We start from the raw sequence: 18,386 nt of genomic DNA, 5'->3' as shown, positions 1-18,386 counted from the left end.
CTCCATATAGATATAGTTCGGATAGAAAAAATCAATGGCGTTTTTCAAACAAAATGCCATAAAATGGTACTTTCAATGGCATTTTTTTAAAAACGCCATGCTTGAAATGTCATTGATGTATCTTTGTGTAGTAGTGAGGGACTAGCACCTAGACTCGGTTTTTTGATATTTAGTTGTATGATATATAATAATAAAAAGAAATCAAATCATATTTTATTTTGTATGTCAGAGAGCTTTGTTAATATATCTGTTAAAGCAAATGTAATAATTCTATTAACCAATGAAATATAAATATATACTGAAAAGTCTATTGATGAATAATAAAGATAATGACAAGTTTCAGTGATAAAATAAGTTTGTTTGTTGGAAAATTCAGAATACCAAAAGAAATATAATTATTTACTCCACAAACAGTGTCTTTTGAAAGAGTACGTTTAAAAATTATTCGTCTTCTTCGTTATGCAGACAAGCCAATTATGTTGTTTGCTTGCCATACGCCTATACCCAAAATAAAATTTGCCCAGCAGATGTCATAAGTCTCAGCCATAGCCATTGATTCTTGCCCAGCAGCCGCTGGGTTTGCCGTAACTACGATCCGCCTTTGTGAAAAAGAGAGTATATATGACGATCTTTTCAATTTTCAAAACTTTTCTTATTCTGTCCATTACTATTTGGTCTAGTAATATAAGTCTCTACTTGTGAAAGGTCGTGAATTATAGTTACAACAGACTCATTGTAGCATATTAGTAGATGTACATGATGAAAAAAAACTGCTCTTATTATATTCAAAGTGCCTGAAATGATTAATTTATTAGTGAATCGATCAACATGTTTCTTTATTGCCTTAATTTTAAAGTAAGCGTGAATGTTTAACCATACTTTGTTGACTTCTTACTTTTTTAACAAAAGTACAAACAGAATAATGATAATATGTTACCTGTGTCCATTACAAGATGAACCGTATAACACACACTATTTGCCTAGTGATCCTTATTTTGGCTAATCTGCCTCCATGTAACTGTAGTTTAGATAACACATGATATGACTCGATGTATGGACATATCTAGCTTATGTTACACAGTAACAAATGTGACCAGTGGACTAATTGTATCGATACTGTCACAACTTAGTCACCTCACATGTGTTGGGTTTTAACGACAAAAAATCTCGGTTTAATTGGGTATTATCCACATATTTATAAACTTTATTTTATTTATCACTTCTTAGATGTGAGATATCTGATCTCCAACACGCACCCTCACGTGTAACCTGTTTTTAGGTATGTATGTGATAAATTAACATCTCACACATTGAGACGAAATAAACCAAGGTCCAGTAACCAACGACACTTAGTTACCATCAAATCGGAAACCCTCTGATGACATAATAATGACACTCATCTTGTGTCCATGATAAAGTGACACCCAACTCGGGTCCACGACAGATTGGAGGCGCGATTGGAAAGAGACTCACTCTGATACCATGTTAAACAGCAACAAGCGTGACTCGTGGACCAACTGTACCGATACTGTCCCAACTTAGCAATCTCATAGATGTTGGGTTTTAACCATCAATTGGGTATTATCCACCTACTTATAAGCTTTATTTTATTTGTCACTTCTTATATGTGAGATCTTTCATCTCCAACAGCTTCGTTTACAAATGAATTCATATGGTAATTCGATTATCTTTCTACATATTAAGTGATTAGCTATATCTTATATACTAAATCAAGTGATTTATCATAATATTCATATTTGACGGCAGAGTACTAGAATCTAGTTATATATTATATGTTACTAAACTTAAACTAAATCTTTGTATGACGAACTTTAATGCTGAAATATATATGCAAGATATGACATACACGTACGTGACATGACTTTTAAGTTTTTACAATATGTAATCATCTTCATTTTTTTTGAATACGGGTAAATGTCCCGTTAGATTATGTGGTTAATCCTGATTAATGGAGAGTACAACGAGAGGGACATTCTGCCTAAACCTTGTGAAATCATACAACCATCATCGACAAGGACATCTAAAATAATACTAGGAGTTTCCTCAACTCATTACTCATCCATAATAGGATTTTTTTAGCAAGGTTGGCTAACCTATGGCATCCATCATTTACACACTTTTGACTAATGAAGTTTTACTTTCAATGATGCAATGCCCAAACAAAATTAATCCCCACAACTTAAGAATGTAAAGCAACTCACTTGCACATAGGAAAAAGAAGATCTTTCATTTCATTTCATTTCATTTGGTGCCACCTCTCCTAATCCATCTTTTTCATGTTGTTGGATCCCTAGTGGAGTGAGGTTTGTGCTCTATTTCTTCTAGTTGATCAACCTCTACATCCACATCAATCACACTTTATTTGTCTAATCACAACAACTACACAAGTAGATAGAAGCACACACATTCAATCACAAAGATGATTCTTAAATTCCATCATTAATACCCAAGACCCAATTTGTATGAGGCCATAGATCTAGATTTGGATCCACCCTCCTTCCCCAATTTGTGTGCCATCATAACTAAGTAAACAAATAGACAAGGAAATCACTAAGAAAGACTCTGATTAAGATTCAAGGGTCCCCCTCAAGATAATTGGGTAGATGATCATATAGGAAACACACCCAAGCAAATCCCAACTGAATCCCAAAAACCATACCAAATAAAATAGGAAATAACAGGTGGGATTTAGATTCCATACCATTAATAATTACCATGAATAACTATTTCAAAAAAAACAAAAACAAAATATTTAGACACAAACTGAGAGAGGGTCCGAGCGTGACTGTCAAATCTACATAAGTACATATTCTCTCTTCTTTCTCTGCTTTCTCTCTATCTCTAAAATAAAATTTTCAGAGAGAAGGCTCTTCTTCTTCTATTTGTTCTCTCCTTGTGTTTGTTGTCTCTCTGTTTCTTTCTTTCTCTTTCTTCTGCCTCTCCATCTTTCTCTCTGTGTGTTATCCGGAGATTCGATCCAATCGCCGATTTCTTGCAACGTTTTTCGGGATATCGTCGTCTTCCTTCCCTGCCTCAATCTGTGTCTTATTGCAGAATATAATGTTCCAGATTTTCAAGGTACGTTGTTTATTATATATTTATTTAATTATCTGGCTTATGATTCTTTGGAAAGCTGAGACCAATAAATATCTCTCTTTTTCTCAGCTCGGTTTGTTTTTCTTTTTTGTCCAAGTTGAGTTTACAGGTCTCGATCTGTTCAATTTTTGAGCTGGGTTTCTTAACACATTCACCTCCTCGGTTATGGAAATTCTTGCTTTTGTTTCCTCAGATGAAAATTTAAGATAATTAAGAGGAGTTTGCAGTTCTGTAATATATATACAATTATATATATTGTATATTAATGAGTGTATTCAGTGTTGTTTTTCTACTTCTGGAAATCTGTTCTTCTGCAAACTGCAAATTTTCTAGTACTGTTAACGTTGGAATTCCCCAATCAGTCCTTGTTTCTGATACTTTTGAAATTCCATGGGAAACCCAGTTTGGAATTATGTAAATTGTTTCCATAACCCCATTTGTTATTACTTAAATTCCATTTTCTACGATAAATTTCTGTTCTTTATTTTGTTGCTGTAAAGATTAATAATGCTGTCTCTGCAGCAGTACTCTCATGGCCTCATCTTCTCTGCATCATTGACTGTTTTTTTTTTTTTGGTGTTTGAGATTCTTCTTTGGGAACTCTGAGCTTTAGGTGGGTATTTCTTAGTACATTAAAAAAGGTTCCTTTTTTTGGAAATGGGATCTGCTTTTCCCCCCATCTCATCATAAATAACAACAACAATGATAATAAAAATAGTAAATTTGTTACTATTATTAACTCTGCTGGTCCAGTCAAAACTAAGAATCCATGGAGATCATGATTTCTTCTGTAAAACTTGTCTCATGTAGACCACAATGCTTTGAACAAATTGCAACCCTCCTTCATGTTTTTATTGTGTTTTGTTTAGTATTCTGGGTTTCTTTTGGTGAGTGGAAGAAGAAGAGTGGTAAAGATGACATCTTTATGTATTTTTTATTGAACAAAAGAATGTGTCTTTTTTGATGATGCAGGATTTGTTCTGGTTCTGATTTGGGATTTGGTGGTGTAACATTCTGACCCAGAAAGAAACTCAAAGACTGAAAAATGGAAGGGGACACATTTTCTGGGCTAGTTGGCAATGGAACCCAAATTGATGGCAAAGTGTTGCAGACATTTCAGAAGAGCTTTGTTCAAGTCCAGGATATCTTGGACCAGAACAGGTTGCTCATAAATGAGATAAACCAAAACCATGAGTCTAAGATCCCTGACAACTTGAGCCGAAATGTGGGTTTGATCAGAGAGCTCAACAACAACATTAGGAGGGTGGTAGACCTCTATGCTGATCTCTCAAGCTCCTTCACCAAATCTATGGAGACTTCATCTGAGGGAGACTCCAGTGGTGGTGCTTTGAAATCAGATGGTAAAGCTGGGCACAAGAGGAATAGGCCTTCATAGAGAACAATAATGATCTCTTGTTAATTCTTTTTCATGTGTTGGAAGAAATTAAAATAGATGATTAATTAGATTCTGTAACTTCTTGTTTTTGTTTTTTACTGTATCTGTGAACTACTGTCACCCTTCTAGGTCTTTCTTCACTCACTTCTAAGACAATAATTGCCTCCTCCATTTCACTGTAAGTCTTGTAACTCTTGGATCTAATTGAAGAGAAAAGTAAGAACTAAGAAGTGTTTGTGTCATGAACCAAGTGTTTCTTTTCCTTTTTTTTTTCTCCAATTTGTCAAAAAGCATATGATTTTGCTTGGGGAATTTTAAAGAGTTATATTATTCCTTATTCCAAAATCCAAAGATAATGAAAGAGTACAGCTTTTATTTAACTTTTTGTGCTTGTCAACAAAGACTAAAAAATCTGGTGTGTCTATACATGAATCTCCTTTTTCATTCAGGATCAACATTAGCTTTTGATTCTGAGAAACAAAAACCCTTTTATGCATTCCCTTTCTCATTCTACTTGCCTGAAAGCAAGTCTCCTCTTTCTGGAGCTTAAACTGAGAACTGAATAAGTAGTGAAGTGAACAGGTGGGAGCAGACTGTTTTGCACAGTAAATCTACCATGAATCCAAAGCTTGGCTTGGTTTTTGGAATGAGATTTTGCTCTGGCTTGTTTGTGATTTTGTTTCTTGAAGATGCTCTGAAATAATTGGGAGGAGAAAGCAGCTTTTTAGATATAATGTTTATGGTTCCCAATCACACACCACCACAAGAACAGAATCTCAGATAAGGAGATGACGGGCTTTTTTGACCATTTTTCTTTTGTTTATTTTTCTTGTAATGTTACAATGAGGGTCCTCTTGATGGTAGAAATTTAAAGTATTCTATAGGTAGTTTAAAACAAAGCACTATAAATTCCGACAGACAGATATGTCTAAATAGTGACCCCTCCAACAACATGACAAGAAGACCCAAAGGTTCTCTCTTTTGGGCATGTAACTCAACTTCTCCATGCTTTTGATGCTTGTGCTTATCCCCCCTTTTTTCTTTTTTCTATATTTAGAGTATGAAAACAATTAAATTTTATAGCCCGTTTTATCGACAAATCATACGGGAAAACTAAACTTAGAACCTCATGATGTTTAATTATTTCTCGGCTGATGTATGTCATATTCGATTATCGATTGACACACTTCGTACGTCCTTATAAGTCGTACTAATCTGCTTATTTTGATCGCTTCAAGTTTTGGGTTATTTTTATTAGTACCCTTTTATGAATATATATCTTCAAGTTGTGATGATTCCTTGGCCTGACCGTGATCGTGATCGTGATCATGATCATGATTCTCTCACTCTCTCATTCTCTGATTGAGTATGTGTCTCTGTCGATGGACCCATCTTTGTTATGTTGCAAACCTAATTTCCCGATCTTGGGATAGATAGAGGGACCCCAAACATGAGTGATAGCTGGAAATGGTTTGAATATTCGTCGAGACTTGGAGAGAATGATGATGCCATTGCCATCCAATACTACTATGATTCCCATCTATAAATTTGGACCAGTATGATGCGAGTGTTGCATACATTGGCTTGCATTCAAGCCAGTACTATTCGACCTTGATTTGCTCGTGGCCAATTCGTTTTGAGTATGCCACTTTTGGGTGTGTGTACTATGCAACTGGAAAAAAAGGTAGGTTCAAAGTGATCACCTGGTTGCAGATATTTACAATCACCAGTTAGGCAGAGGAGTGTAAAGTGGGTCTGTACTCACTAACTACTAATATAAATTAGGTTTAGTTGAACTTCATTGCGCTATAAATTTGTGACATGTTCGTGTCCCATGCACAAGGTACTTATCTTTTTCTAGGAAATTGATTGTTTCAACTCGAGTTTTACTTATTTGAGAGTGTAGTGCATAATTTTGTAAATGTAGGAGATTAAGCTCTAATAACTTGCTTTCAAGAGAAAGTTATTGAGTGCCTAACTTGTTCGACCAACAAATTCATGTGGGTTACTCTTTGGTGTTATGTTGTTAGATTTGGTTAAGACCGTAAGACGTATGTGAGTTTTATCCGAACATGTCTAATTACCATTAGGAGAAAATTGTGTTAACCTTGTTCCTTTACCGATACGTGACTCTTTCTTTCCACAGTTTTGGTTTACATCAGGACATAAAATTCCAGCACCACAAATGCACTGCTGCACTATGGTGTTCATGGTCCTACTCTCCTTGTTTACTCTTTGCCAACCCAATTCATTGAATTTCATCGTTAACCACTTAATTTTCTACAAAACATTAACAAATTGTGGGCACCTTGCATTAAAATAATATCCTAACTAAATATATATTATTAATTTATTATTGTAACAAGATCAGCTCATGTCATCTTAACATGAACCTAAGCTAGTCTCCACCAACGACGAAGAGTACATCTACACCACTCTAATTAAAAACTCAACATTACTCCTTCCTAGCTGAACTAATCACAGATTTAGGATGCTAATGACAGCAAACTCATGAAAACAACAGCAACAAAGATGCAACCTCGTCCTTGTGATCAAAATCAGTCACGATCTTTGATCACACCGTCCAAATCGCCCCCTATACGAGCTGGCCAACAATGCAGGACTTCTAAATTAACAAACTAATCCAGCCTTTAATCTAGTTCAGCAAATTAAATATATCACATACTACCTACTAAGACCATGATCCCATTTAATTAAGAAGGCTAATCAATTCATTAAGGATAGACCAAGATCAGATAGACAATTGGTCCCTAAAACCAGGCCAGACGAATTATACAAATTGCTGCTATAAAAACTCACATCATGTGAAGCGGGGAATCTACCTTCTTCTTTGCCCCATTCTTCTGTTCCTTAAATTTCAAACAAACAGGTTGGAAAGGTTGTCATGTCTAGTTTTGGCCGTAAATAAAAAGAGACTATAAATCTGATTCTATAGGCTTCTGCCCTATTTATTAATCGGACCCAATTAGGTAATCACAGTATAATAATTCACGCCCATACCTTTGTGCCATTGTAACACTACCAATGATGATGATCACAACCCACTTTCTGTTCTCAATTATTTTTTAGTGAGGAAAGTAATTGCGTGTGTGTGTTTAGAGCATTGTGCCCTAGGTCTCAAAAGGTCTCTGAGCCATTTTTTTATGCAGAGTTTCACATTCGCATTATTATATGAAATGTTTTAGCAGCTTAAAGTAGGTAAGGCTAACTTCAACCCACCTTACTTAGCACTCTTAATTTCCAACTCCCTTAAGTTAAGGGCTAAAAAAAGTTTAGATGAAGGCTAAAAGACATTATTAAGGGCTAAAAATAATGCATTTTAACTATTTGAGTGAGTTTATATTCTCATTTGTTTATTTAATAGGTCTCCCACATTTTATCAACTACAATTAATTTTAATATTTTTATTAATACATTAATTTTAATTTTGATGATTAATATAATTAATTTCAATTTTTTATAATTAGTACAATTCATTTCAATTTGGATGATTAATATAATTAATTTTAATTTTAATGATTAGTATAATTAATTTTAATTTGATGATCAAAATTAGTTTGGTCTCTACTTACATGGATTTAAAAAAATAGTCTATATATATATATATATACACACACACATGGAGGCGTTCAGAGATGGACGTCTGCGACTCCCTTATAGTGCGAACGTCTCTGCTTTTTCCACGATCACACACCGAATAAACAATATATGCATTTTGGGAGTTGTTACTATGAAGATGAAGGCCTAAGGAGATCAGGTTCGAAGGTTATGGTAGAAATCTCACCTGAAATTTCAAGTTCATTGGAGTAGATAGAAAACCAGTTGTTGGCGGCTCCACCGGCAAGAAGAAGCTCCAAGTAGAGGCTTGAACACCATCTAGCAGCAGAAATTCCATCGCCGGTGTGTGATGGTCGAAAAACTGAGACGTCCGCACTTTTGGAGAGTTGTGGACGTCCATCCTTGATCGGGCATATGTATATATATATATATATATATATATATATATATATATATATATATAACAACACACTTGATTGATTTATCGCTTCATTTTTTCTTTAAAGTTATTAGACATAAGAGGTAGATGATTTTGTAATGTGATTGTTTTATTTTTTATTTTGTTAAATATATACTATCACGTCAAATGTGGTTGAATGAGATATCTTTTAAAATTTGAAAGTGAGAGGATATAATAATTTTAATTAAAATGTTGGAATTAACTTCTTAATTATCAAAACAATCTTAATTACTATAAATTAAAATAACAATATAATACAAAATTGTAATACTTAAACATATAATTCAGGGCTAAATTTTAGTCGTAATTGGTTTGATACGATTAATGTCACATCGATGAATAATATCAATTTACATGACTAAATTATTAGCCCCGAATTTTTTTTAGCCTTTTAGGTTGGAGATGGTCTAATAAAGCTTAAAGGGCGTTAAGTATGTCACGAGCATACTTTGTAACTTTGTTCATAAAGGTTTAGTTAGCACAATATCAGAAGCACCACCGGCTGCTGCTGTGGTATGACTTGTATCGGCAACAATAATACCAATATCGGCCTCTTAAGTCTTACCAATGCATAAACCTACTAAAGCTATACCAGAGCAGATACATCTCGCCGGTAATAAGTCAAGACATTAGCATCAGCATCTCATGCAGCGATGGATTAATTAACGCATTGAGTGAAGATTAACACTCATCTTTGCTAAGCGCAGAGTTTAGCAAAGGTGCCACTAATCCCTCAATAGTTGGCGAGATGTAGACTGCTCCCGTGCACCTTTGGTAACTCGCAAAAGCTTGTCAGTAGGATTGAAAGCAACACATGAAATGACTTGGGCCCAACTTAACGTTGATTGAAAGTGTGTAGAAACCCAGCCCGCTACAACTAACCAAATTCACACGCCCAAAACAGAAAAGGTTTTGTAACCTAGAGGCCCAAAACCAAAACAAAAGGACAAACCAGAACAAATCCCAACCGTCCATCAAACCAATCGCAGCCGTCAATTCATATAAACCCTAGCTATTTATCCTCAAATCACAAACGTGGTGCTATCAAAGCAGAAGCTAGGGTTTGCAGAGCTCCCGCCACCACATTTACAGATCTCGTAATCTGCAGCCGCGCGCAATCTCCAAAAAATGGCGACGACCACCGCAATGAGCAAGAAGCGAAAGGTAAATCCTCTCCTCTGCTCCCTATTCATTCACTCTAAATCAATCGGAGTTTTCATCTGAATCGTTAATCTCTGTTTGTTTCTGTGCTTCTCAGTTCGTCGCTGACGGCGTTTTCTTCGCCGAGCTCAACGAGCTCTTGATGAGGGAGCTCGCCGAGGACGGCTACTCCGGCGCCGAGGTTAGGGTTACGCCGATGCGCACTGAGATCATAATCAGGGCGACCAGGACTCAAAACGTGCTTGGAGAGAAGGGGAGGAGGATCAGGGAGCTGACGTCAGTCGTGCAGAAGAGGTTCAAGTTCCCTGAGAAAGGTGTGGAGCTTTATGCCGAGAAGGTCGCCAACAGAGGGCTTTGCTCTACTGCTCAGGCCGAGTCGCTCCGATACAAGCTTCTCGGAGGCTTGCCTGTTCGCAGGTATACGATTCGATTAGTATTCATGATTTGTGGTTGAAGCTTTCGATTTGATTGTAATATAATGTGTGGTTTAGTGAGTGGTGTTGATAATGTGACATGTGCTGTTTGAGATTGATTGGGGATTGGATTGTTTGGGTAGAACTGGAAGTTAGGGGGCATTTGTTAGATGTCATCTACAAAGCAGATTGGTATATTCCTACCAATTCTGTGTCGGAAGTTGACGAAATTGATGTCGGAATCGTAATTGATTTTGAACCTCCATGCCATTATCGTTGTGAGATGTCCTTGTTTTCATGAAGTGGTAGGGAGGGCACATGTATTTGAGTTGTTTTCTATTTCTTATTTGTTGTGCAAGGGTGTAGTATGAGTGTTGTTGTGAAGTTCACTGCTGTGCCATGTAGCGAGGCAGTTGTGAGATACGTGTGAAATTTTGAAATTAGAGCCAGTTAAGTATGAGTAGCAACACTATATTGGCTCCGATTATGTGAAGAAATTCATTTGGGAATATTTGGTATAGTGCTGAGATGAGGGTTTATGTTTTTGCAAGTCATCTACAAAGCAGATTGGTCTTTTACTACCACTTTTGTGTCGGAAGATGATGAAATTGATCGAAGTTCTCCTTGACTTATTCTTATGAAATCGTCTTGTTTTCATGTAGTTACATCTGGGAGGGTACATTCCTAGCTATTTACCAAGTTCTCGTGTTCTGATAACTCAGAATTAATTATTTTTTAGTCTTTTGGAAGGGATTGTGTCGTGGGATATCAATTGCTGTTATATTTAGTTGTATTTTATGTCATCTACAAAGCAAATTGTTTTTTTTTTACTATCAATTTTGTGTCGGAATATGACGATATTAATTGACATCTTCCATGCTGTAACTTGGTTAAGCTTCATTACTTTTATTAAGCAACTGTTGGGAGGGTACATGCTTTAAATGCCATTATATTGGTTCTCATATGTAAATTCATCTGTCTTTTTTTTATTTGAATAGGGGGAGTAGTCTCTTTGCCTTATGTTGGTTCTCACATGAAAGCTTTCCTAAATATTACTGTGAATACAAAATCTGGCTCACTCTTTATTACTCTCTGACTTGATGTTTAGTACCTAATCTGTATTTGCTTCTTTCAGGGCTTGCTATGGTGTTTTAAGATTTGTCATGGAAAGTGGCGCAAAGGGTTGCGAGGTGGGTTTGAATCCAACAGTTCTATTTGTTTTGATATGGTATTTAATGCAAGTGGTGTACTAACATTTGGCTTCTCATTGGTACAAAAACAGGTAATTGTTAGTGGAAAGCTGAGGGCACAGAGAGCCAAGGCCATGAAGTTCAAGGATGGATACATGATTTCATCTGGTCAGCCCGTCAATGAGTACATTGACTCAGCTGTGAGACACGTTCTCCTTAGACAGGTTTGATCTCATTCACAAACCATTCGTGGCTGACAAAATTGTGTTATGTCATTATGTTGTCTCACATATTTGACGCTTGCCTGCAGGGTGTTCTTGGTATCAAGGTCAAGATCATGCTTGACTGGGATCCCAAGGGCAAGCAAGGACCCATGACTCCCCTACCTGATCTTGTTACAATTCACCAACCAAAGGATGATGAGTATGTCAGGCGGGCACCAGAAACTGAAGCAGCGCATTTGGCCCCAACTGATATTGAGGTCCCAGCCCTCCCAACCATTCCAGTGGCTTAAGACACATGCTTTAAGATACTCAAGTTCATAACTTTAGCTTCGGGCTCTTATCTTTTTGATCAAAAGTTTAGCCTCAGACTTGGTTGTTCTAGTTTTATCATGTTCCTTGGCAAATTTTGTGTACTTGAGAGATGGGGCGGATAATTTATCTTGAATTATTTCATACTTGATACTTTAATCTTTTATCATTAAGAATTTTATGAATTTTTGATCACCTTATCATGTTGTTCAAAGCTAAATTGTATGCAAGTCTGAAGCCTGAAGGGAAGGAATGTGAATGACTTAAAGATGATCTATCGTAAGATGGACAGAAGGAGTGAAATTCAACTCTAATGTGTGAAGATTCTATCTTTCCCCCTATTCCATGAAGCTTGAAGCATGTCTCAACATTTCATAGTTTCTATGAACCTGCCATTGGCCTAATGTGATCCGCTGCCTAGTTGAAGCCAATGGTGATCATGTAGTTTTTCAACCAGTTCGCAAGAAACTCGTGCATAATACCGAATTGTAGGCAAGTGCCATTCGAATACTATAAATGTTGGTTTGGGATGCCAATGCGATGTTTGTTTTGAATCAAGTATGAACTTAGAAGGGTAACCAGCACAATTACCATTTGTTGAAGTAAATGGTGGTTGAGTAGGATTGCCGAAAGAGGAGGATAACGTTGAAAAGGTGGGCCCTCGACTCATTTTACCTGTACAATAAGCTGGTTCATGCAGTAAATCATCTTTGCTACATTGCTGAATCACTCTTAGTTGGCCAGTAAAATTATCAGTGTGTAAAGTCTAAAACCCGTCAGTCTTATCCTCGAAGCAAGCAGGAATGGAACGTTATAGTACGTAACGCTTCATTGTTCTAAATATATAGTCAGTCTGTAGTCTGGTCAGTTGGTCACTCACATTGTTCATGCTATTGTACTCGTTGTTTGTTCTCCATCACAATCACCTATTCGTTTCTGTGTGCTGCTGTCATGATTTTCTATGGTCCTGCGCCTCAAGTTTCGCTTGACAACAACGAGCCGCCCTCAAACATCGTTGAGTATATGGTCAATTTGGTCGAGGGTGATCATGATGAGGGTGATGAGATCCCCCAAGATGATCAGCAGGAGCAAAACGGTGAAGAATGGTTCGAAGAGCAGCTCGAAGAAGATCTCAAGTGGTCTTTTGCCTTGAACAGGTACCCTAGTTAGCCAGTGAAAAAAAATTCAAGAATCTTACTTGTAAACTTCGTCACATGTTTATCGATTTATGTGGTTTGTTTTCAGGGTGTTGCATATAGGAGCAAGCCAGTTTCAAGATGTTGCTCTAGTAGACTCGAAGAGATTTGGCAAGGTTTTGCTCTGTGTGTGCGTGTCACATATTACCTATTCAGTAGCACCCTTATTGGTTCATCCACATTAATCTTTCTTCTGGTATTTTAGGTTCTGTTGATTGATGGAAGGCTGCAGAGTGCTGAAAATGATGAGTTTATATACCATGAGTCCTTGATTCATCCTCCTCTTTTGCTGCATGAAAAGTATCATCATGATCATTTCTCAACTTTAGCTTAAACTAGCCGAATTTTTTTGCTTTCGTTTTCATCCATCTTTGTTCTGACTAGTAACTGGTAATTTCAGCCCCAGAACCATATTCATAATGGGAGGTGGTGAAGGGTTTACAGCCAGAGAGGCACTGAAGCACAAATATGTGGAGAAAGTTATAATGTGTGATATAGATGAGGTATGGACTGTGCTCATGGTCAGTAGAACACTAGAGCCTAACATCATCGGCAAATGTAACTGAGAAACTTTGCTTGTTCTGTAGCACCGTAGTGTTGTTCTGTTTATGAACCTTTTCTCCTTCTGTAGGTAGTTGTAAATTTTTGTCGTGCTCATCTGGAAGCAAACCATGAGGCGTTTTCTGATGATAGGCTTCACCTAGTTTTCAATGATGCCAAGTGAGTATTGAATAGTAGTACCTCTTGTGCGTAATATGGTCTGATATCTCATATTGAGGCATTTAATGACAGATATTGAACCATTCTGATCTGGTGGGAAATGTCTGTTTTCTTGTGCTGTACTAAATGCTGTGATATGAACAAAGATGCATATAAATGCATTCCATGTATATAAATTGAACTGAACTATAGCGAATTGTTATGATTAATTAAAGGACTGAGTTGGAGAAAACTGAAGAGAAGTTTGATGTGATTGTGGGAGACGTACCAGACCCAATTGAGGGAGGCCCTTGCAACAATCTCTACACCAAAAACTTCTATGAGCAAGTCATAAAATCTCACCTCAAGGACAATGGCATCTTTGTCACTCAAGTAAGTCGTATGAATGAAATGACATACCAAAATGTGAATAGTCATATGTGATAAACTGATAACTGTTAGAAATTAAGAAATGTTGATTAATGTACCGCACTATGCTTCTGATATAGGCTGGTCCAGCAGGAATTCTCTCCCATAAGGATATATTCACTTCAATATACAACACTGTAAAACAAGTGTTCAAATGTATGCAAAACTGTAAACTTGTTTTCATCCGAAATTTCAAATTATTGTTACCAAAAGTATCCAAATAGTACTGATACATTGCTTTTTGTAGATGTGCTTGCATACACAGCTCATGTGCCGTCTTATGCAGATTCATGTGGATGGGTTATGGTAAGCTACTGTATGAGCAAGAGAACCAATTACCATGATCTTACTCAACAGCTGAATGCCATTTAAAAGCTGGTTTCTATTATCTAAAATGGATGCAGGCTTCAGATCAACCACTCAATTTGGATGCTGCACAACTCAATAGCAGCATTCAGGAACGAATCCGAGGGAAGCTACTGTATTTAGATGGTGCTTTCATTGTCTCATCAACTGTGGTAAACAAGACGATCTTCACATCGTAAGTACAGGTTCAGTACGACGAGTTATTCAACTCATGTTACTCAATTCTGTAAACATTTTGATACATAGTGAGCTGATGTCAAATAATGATGCATATATTTGTGTGTACACGATTCCCATACTGAAGTTAGCTTCTGTTCTGATGCAGGCTTAAGGAAGAAACTAATGTCTTCACAGAAGAAACTACAAAGTTCTGCCATGGACATGGACTCGCTGACAATGCACAAGGCAACGGGTTTATTAAGGTCTAAATGTGTTCTGTGCTGCCATAGAAGCAAGGCCGGTGACAATAATTTAAGTATTTGGATAATATGTAAAATTAAGAACTTTTTATTTTGGTCTTCAAGTCGGAACTAGTTTTGAGTTTCTGAGAGATAACATTGGCTTTAATCTGAGATTTATGGTTATGAAATAATTGGATCAGCTCCCAATAGATGTCACTATGTTGCATTGCCATTTCAGTGGCGGACTAATCCGTATTTGTTCCAACAAATCCAAATCAGCTCTAAATAAATCATCAAAGTTACAAACAATCTCGAAGGAGTTGAACATCATTTGAAAATTTGTAAGTCCAATAAATTGTTAGTTTATATTGCATTTACTTACAGAGATAGTAAAAGACCAAACACCTAGCTACAGACCTACAATCGCTAGCAACAGTTCTAGTTTAAGCAGTTTATGAAAAGAACAGTTCTAGTTTAAGCTTATCCGAGCGATTCAGCTACATCCACAGAGAAGACAGCAAAAAAGGGACATCAAGGACTCAAAGTTCACTCCAAGCTTATGCTTCAAGCCTTCCAAATTTCTAATCTTTACCTTCCAAGTCAACAGCTATTTATTAGACTGTACAGAAGGTGCAAGTTATCCAAAGGTTGAAGAATCATATTCACAGCCAAGCAAGAATCAATCTCCCATTAAAAACCTTTGCAGTAGTACTAAACCATTTCAAGTTCTTCATGCAACCCCAAATTTCAGCTTCTACTACTGACCAACACCAAGCTCCGTAGAAAAGCACTTCACCATAGACCACTAAATTGCTTATCACACACCTGAAACACATATTACTACAGTACAAGACTTGAAACTGCTAGCTGCATAATGTGCCTTGCAAGCCGGAGAATTGAGCACCCTGTTCGCTTTAAATAGACTTCAGCAAGCTAAATATGAGATTAGGAAGCCACATTTGGATTTCGGAGACCAGAACAATCAGTGCACCTGCATCACTGCTTCCAAATGTGCCATAATCCAAGAGCAAAGAGCCAATGGCGAGAGATACCTTAACGTTCAATACCATTTGATTTCAGATTAGCATTGAGAAGGTGGGGCAAAAGGTACTCCCCATCCTCAATACGAAATAGCATCACATTGGCCAAGTAAAACAATGCTCTCTACAAAACAATCCAGGAAATAGTACTTATATCCTTTAGTTCCAAAAGCTTTAGCATAATTCTTATTAAGGTCCACCCAAACTGGCTCATCACCAAAATCCCTCTTGAGCACCAGCTCCCCATTCGTTGTCAAACTAAGCGGTTCATATGCAAATCCTATCAGACGCACACTGAACAACATAGTCCACGATTCTGCAACACCATAATCATTCATTACCCACATGAAAAAACCAGAACTAGTAGGCTCCTGTCCTATAATTTTACACCTGATCAAGGCCAGCCACTCCCTATACTTCGATATATAGCACAACTCTCTCCTCAAACTATCCGGCACCACCATCTCAGTGAATGTCTCACCCTCCAGATCAAAACACACAATGGCATTGTCCTTGTTCTTCTGCCGCCGCAAAACTAACCAATGCAAAGCATTATCAACAGAAACATGTCTATATTCAAGGTTTTTACTATAATAATGAGGCATAAAATCTTTAGGAACATCACCAATCCTCTTCCAACTCCCCCTGGCTAATGAATAGACCTCAAACTCACGAAAGCCATCACTCAAAATCCTCAAAACCTTGTAGTCCCTGTTCCTAGAATCGTAACCAAACCCGAAACTTTTCATCACCCTAGTCAAGTCCTTCTTCTGAGTAGCAGTTGTTCTAGGCAAAACTACATACTTTCTTATAGATGGGTTCCAAATAAGACACAAATAATCAGCAAGACACACGAGACCATTACAAGTTGCTACCACATCGATTCTAGGGTTGGTCTTCCCCTTGCAATACTCATTATTTGTAATAAAACGGAACGGGGTTTCGAGCTGAGTGTACTCACAGAAATCAGGGCTTTCAAAATGCAAGGAGAAGAAGGCGCGGTGGTTATGCTCCACGTCGACTGACCTGAGGAGACGGAGGTGGTGGCCGGTGCGGTGGCTGGTTCGGACAGTGTGGCGGAGGTGGGCGTGGATGAAGTCGGAGCTTTTGATCAGAGACATCCATGATTTGGAGACAAGGGTGCATTTGACTATGGCTTTTGGGGGCAAGCAGTGAAGGATTTGTTCGACGACTTCTTCGGGTGGATAGCCTGCCATTGATGGGTTTAGACTGAGAGAGTGTTTGCCCTAAAAGTCTCAGTCTTGGAAGGAAGAGTTGGGGTTTGGGGGGTTTATATGAAGAACTACAGTTGTGGGTTGGCTTTCTGATTCTGGGAGACATGAGATGGAGTTGGGAGTTGGAATCCCCCTCTTGTAGCTTTTTTTGGGTTAGTCACTTGGTCTGATACCCCACCCCGAGGATGAGGTCATGAGGGTAAAAAGGGTGACAAACCCGTGTCCTGTAATTGTTTTGGGTTAAATTGTGACATTGCTGTTACTTTACACTTTACACTAGTATATTTATGTTTAATTGTGTTGTTTTTAAAATCCTATATTTCGGAATTCGGAAAAAAGAAGATTCAGAGGTTCGAGAGTTGGTGAAATAGAGATAATAGGCTTGTTAGAGTGACGATGCATTGTGTATGTTTAATGTTTTCTGACGCATCATCAATGTCACTTGTGCCGCACAGCACAAAGCAAGTGAAACACGTTTTAGTAATAAATTAATAAATGTGAGGTTTCATATAGAAATATTATATTTTATTTTATTTATTTTGTAGCGTAGTAGGAACATTAGTTTTATGTCGAGACAAGTTGAATTAATATCAAATTCTCAAATTTTAGGGAAAAAAGGGTGCAAGGTATTGTGAAAATTGTCAATCATGGCTCGCTAAGTTGTCAACGAGTTGTGTTTTCAAATGTTATGATCATTATTTTAGTGGCATGTAAAGTAGTCATAGTGTGAAATGGACAAGAACATATGACAAATAACGCTCGCAATCACGACCGTGAATGCCACAACGATTGATGTCATAGACAGTTCGAGTTGACTATCAGAATGTCATTGTGCCTCTTTGTTGATTTTGTAAGTCCGTAAATAAGTGTCGTATCACTAATTTTGGTTTTGAAATCGGTAAACCGCCCAAGTGACAACCCTACAATGCACCGGATTTTGATGAATGATCATCTGATTCAAACCGCGCAAGTAGTAACCACCCCTCTCTCCTCCTTTCACCAAACATGGTGCAAGCTAGACTTGAGTGAGCCTACAACTCAAATGAGAGTAGGCCAAGTACTAACAATAGAGCGACTCACAATACTATCGAGCACCAAGCACGCACTAAATAGGCCGATCCGAGCGAAGTGGAAAGGACCCGGAGGAGGACATAAGTGTAATTTAATCGTA

The 18,386-nt window shown here is 37.4% G+C and overlaps 4 protein-coding genes across 5 annotated transcripts; 3 read left to right on the top strand and 1 right to left on the bottom strand.

Moving 5' to 3' along the window:
* Positions 1 to 2,858: 2,858 nt before the first annotated feature.
* LOC126799412 (protein ELF4-LIKE 3) lies at positions 2,859 to 4,755 on the top strand. Its single transcript, XM_050526619.1, has 2 exons — positions 2,859 to 3,099; positions 4,090 to 4,755. Exon 2 carries the CDS (start codon positions 4,163 to 4,165, stop codon positions 4,511 to 4,513), a length of 351 nt encoding a protein of 116 aa, XP_050382576.1. The 5' UTR covers positions 2,859 to 3,099; positions 4,090 to 4,162; the 3' UTR covers positions 4,514 to 4,755.
* A 4,827-nt stretch (positions 4,756 to 9,582) lies between these two features.
* Positions 9,583 to 12,015, top strand: LOC126799363 (40S ribosomal protein S3-3-like). The gene is made up of 5 exons (XM_050526563.1): positions 9,583 to 9,716; positions 9,811 to 10,130; positions 11,262 to 11,316; positions 11,409 to 11,540; positions 11,627 to 12,015. The coding sequence occupies exons 1-5, from the start codon at positions 9,681 to 9,683 to the stop codon at positions 11,828 to 11,830; spliced, it is 747 nt and encodes a 248-aa protein (XP_050382520.1). The 5' UTR covers positions 9,583 to 9,680; the 3' UTR covers positions 11,831 to 12,015.
* A 705-nt stretch (positions 12,016 to 12,720) lies between these two features.
* LOC126799273 (thermospermine synthase ACAULIS5-like) lies at positions 12,721 to 15,139 on the top strand. Of its 2 annotated transcripts, none has more exons than XM_050526441.1 (10): positions 12,721 to 13,006; positions 13,095 to 13,161; positions 13,251 to 13,345; positions 13,446 to 13,548; positions 13,677 to 13,765; positions 13,981 to 14,137; positions 14,254 to 14,329; positions 14,421 to 14,479; positions 14,578 to 14,714; positions 14,865 to 15,139. In XM_050526441.1, exons 1-10 carry the CDS (start codon positions 12,801 to 12,803, stop codon positions 14,965 to 14,967), a joined length of 1,092 nt encoding a protein of 363 aa, XP_050382398.1. In that variant the 5' UTR covers positions 12,721 to 12,800; the 3' UTR covers positions 14,968 to 15,139. The 2 variants fall into 2 exon arrangements, with proteins under 2 accessions (XP_050382398.1, XP_050382406.1); XM_050526449.1 differs by having other exon boundaries at positions 14,578 to 14,724.
* Positions 15,132 to 17,301, bottom strand: LOC126799203 (F-box protein At4g22390-like). The gene has a single exon (XM_050526361.1). The coding sequence runs from the start codon at positions 17,195 to 17,197 to the stop codon at positions 16,061 to 16,063; it is 1,137 nt and encodes a 378-aa protein (XP_050382318.1). The 5' UTR covers positions 17,198 to 17,301; the 3' UTR covers positions 15,132 to 16,060.
* Between the last annotated feature and the right edge of the window lie 1,085 nt (positions 17,302 to 18,386).

This window comes from Argentina anserina, chromosome 1 (assembly GCF_933775445.1).
Source record: "Argentina anserina chromosome 1, drPotAnse1.1, whole genome shotgun sequence".
Lineage (NCBI taxonomy): Eukaryota > Viridiplantae > Streptophyta > Magnoliopsida > Rosales > Rosaceae > Argentina > Argentina anserina.
The sequence above is the reverse complement of the archived record's forward strand: the minus strand, read 5'-3'. Positions and strand labels throughout refer to the sequence as shown.

Excerpts from the sequence above, each read along its gene's own strand:
- LOC126799412 (XM_050526619.1), top strand. The coding sequence starts at position 4,163 with ATGGAAGGGGACACATTTTCTGGGCTAGTTGGCAATGGAACCCAAATT.
- LOC126799363 (XM_050526563.1), top strand. The coding sequence starts at position 9,681 with ATGGCGACGACCACCGCAATGAGCAAGAAGCGAAAG. Across the intron at positions 9,717-9,810 it reads CAATGAGCAAGAAGCGAAAG|TTCGTCGCTGACGGCGTTTT; the intron begins GTAAATCCTCTC and ends TGTGCTTCTCAG. Across the intron at positions 11,317-11,408 it reads GTGGCGCAAAGGGTTGCGAG|GTAATTGTTAGTGGAAAGCT; the intron begins GTGGGTTTGAAT and ends GTACAAAAACAG.
- LOC126799273 (XM_050526441.1), top strand. The coding sequence starts at position 12,801 with ATGATTTTCTATGGTCCTGCGCCTCAAGTTTCGCTTGACAACAACGAG. Across the intron at positions 13,007-13,094 it reads TGGTCTTTTGCCTTGAACAG|GGTGTTGCATATAGGAGCAA; the intron begins GTACCCTAGTTA and ends GTTTGTTTTCAG. Across the intron at positions 13,549-13,676 it reads TAATGTGTGATATAGATGAG|GTAGTTGTAAATTTTTGTCG; the intron begins GTATGGACTGTG and ends CTCCTTCTGTAG.
- LOC126799203 (XM_050526361.1), bottom strand. The coding sequence starts at position 17,197 with ATGGCAGGCTATCCACCCGAAGAAGTCGTCGAACAAATCCTTCACTGC.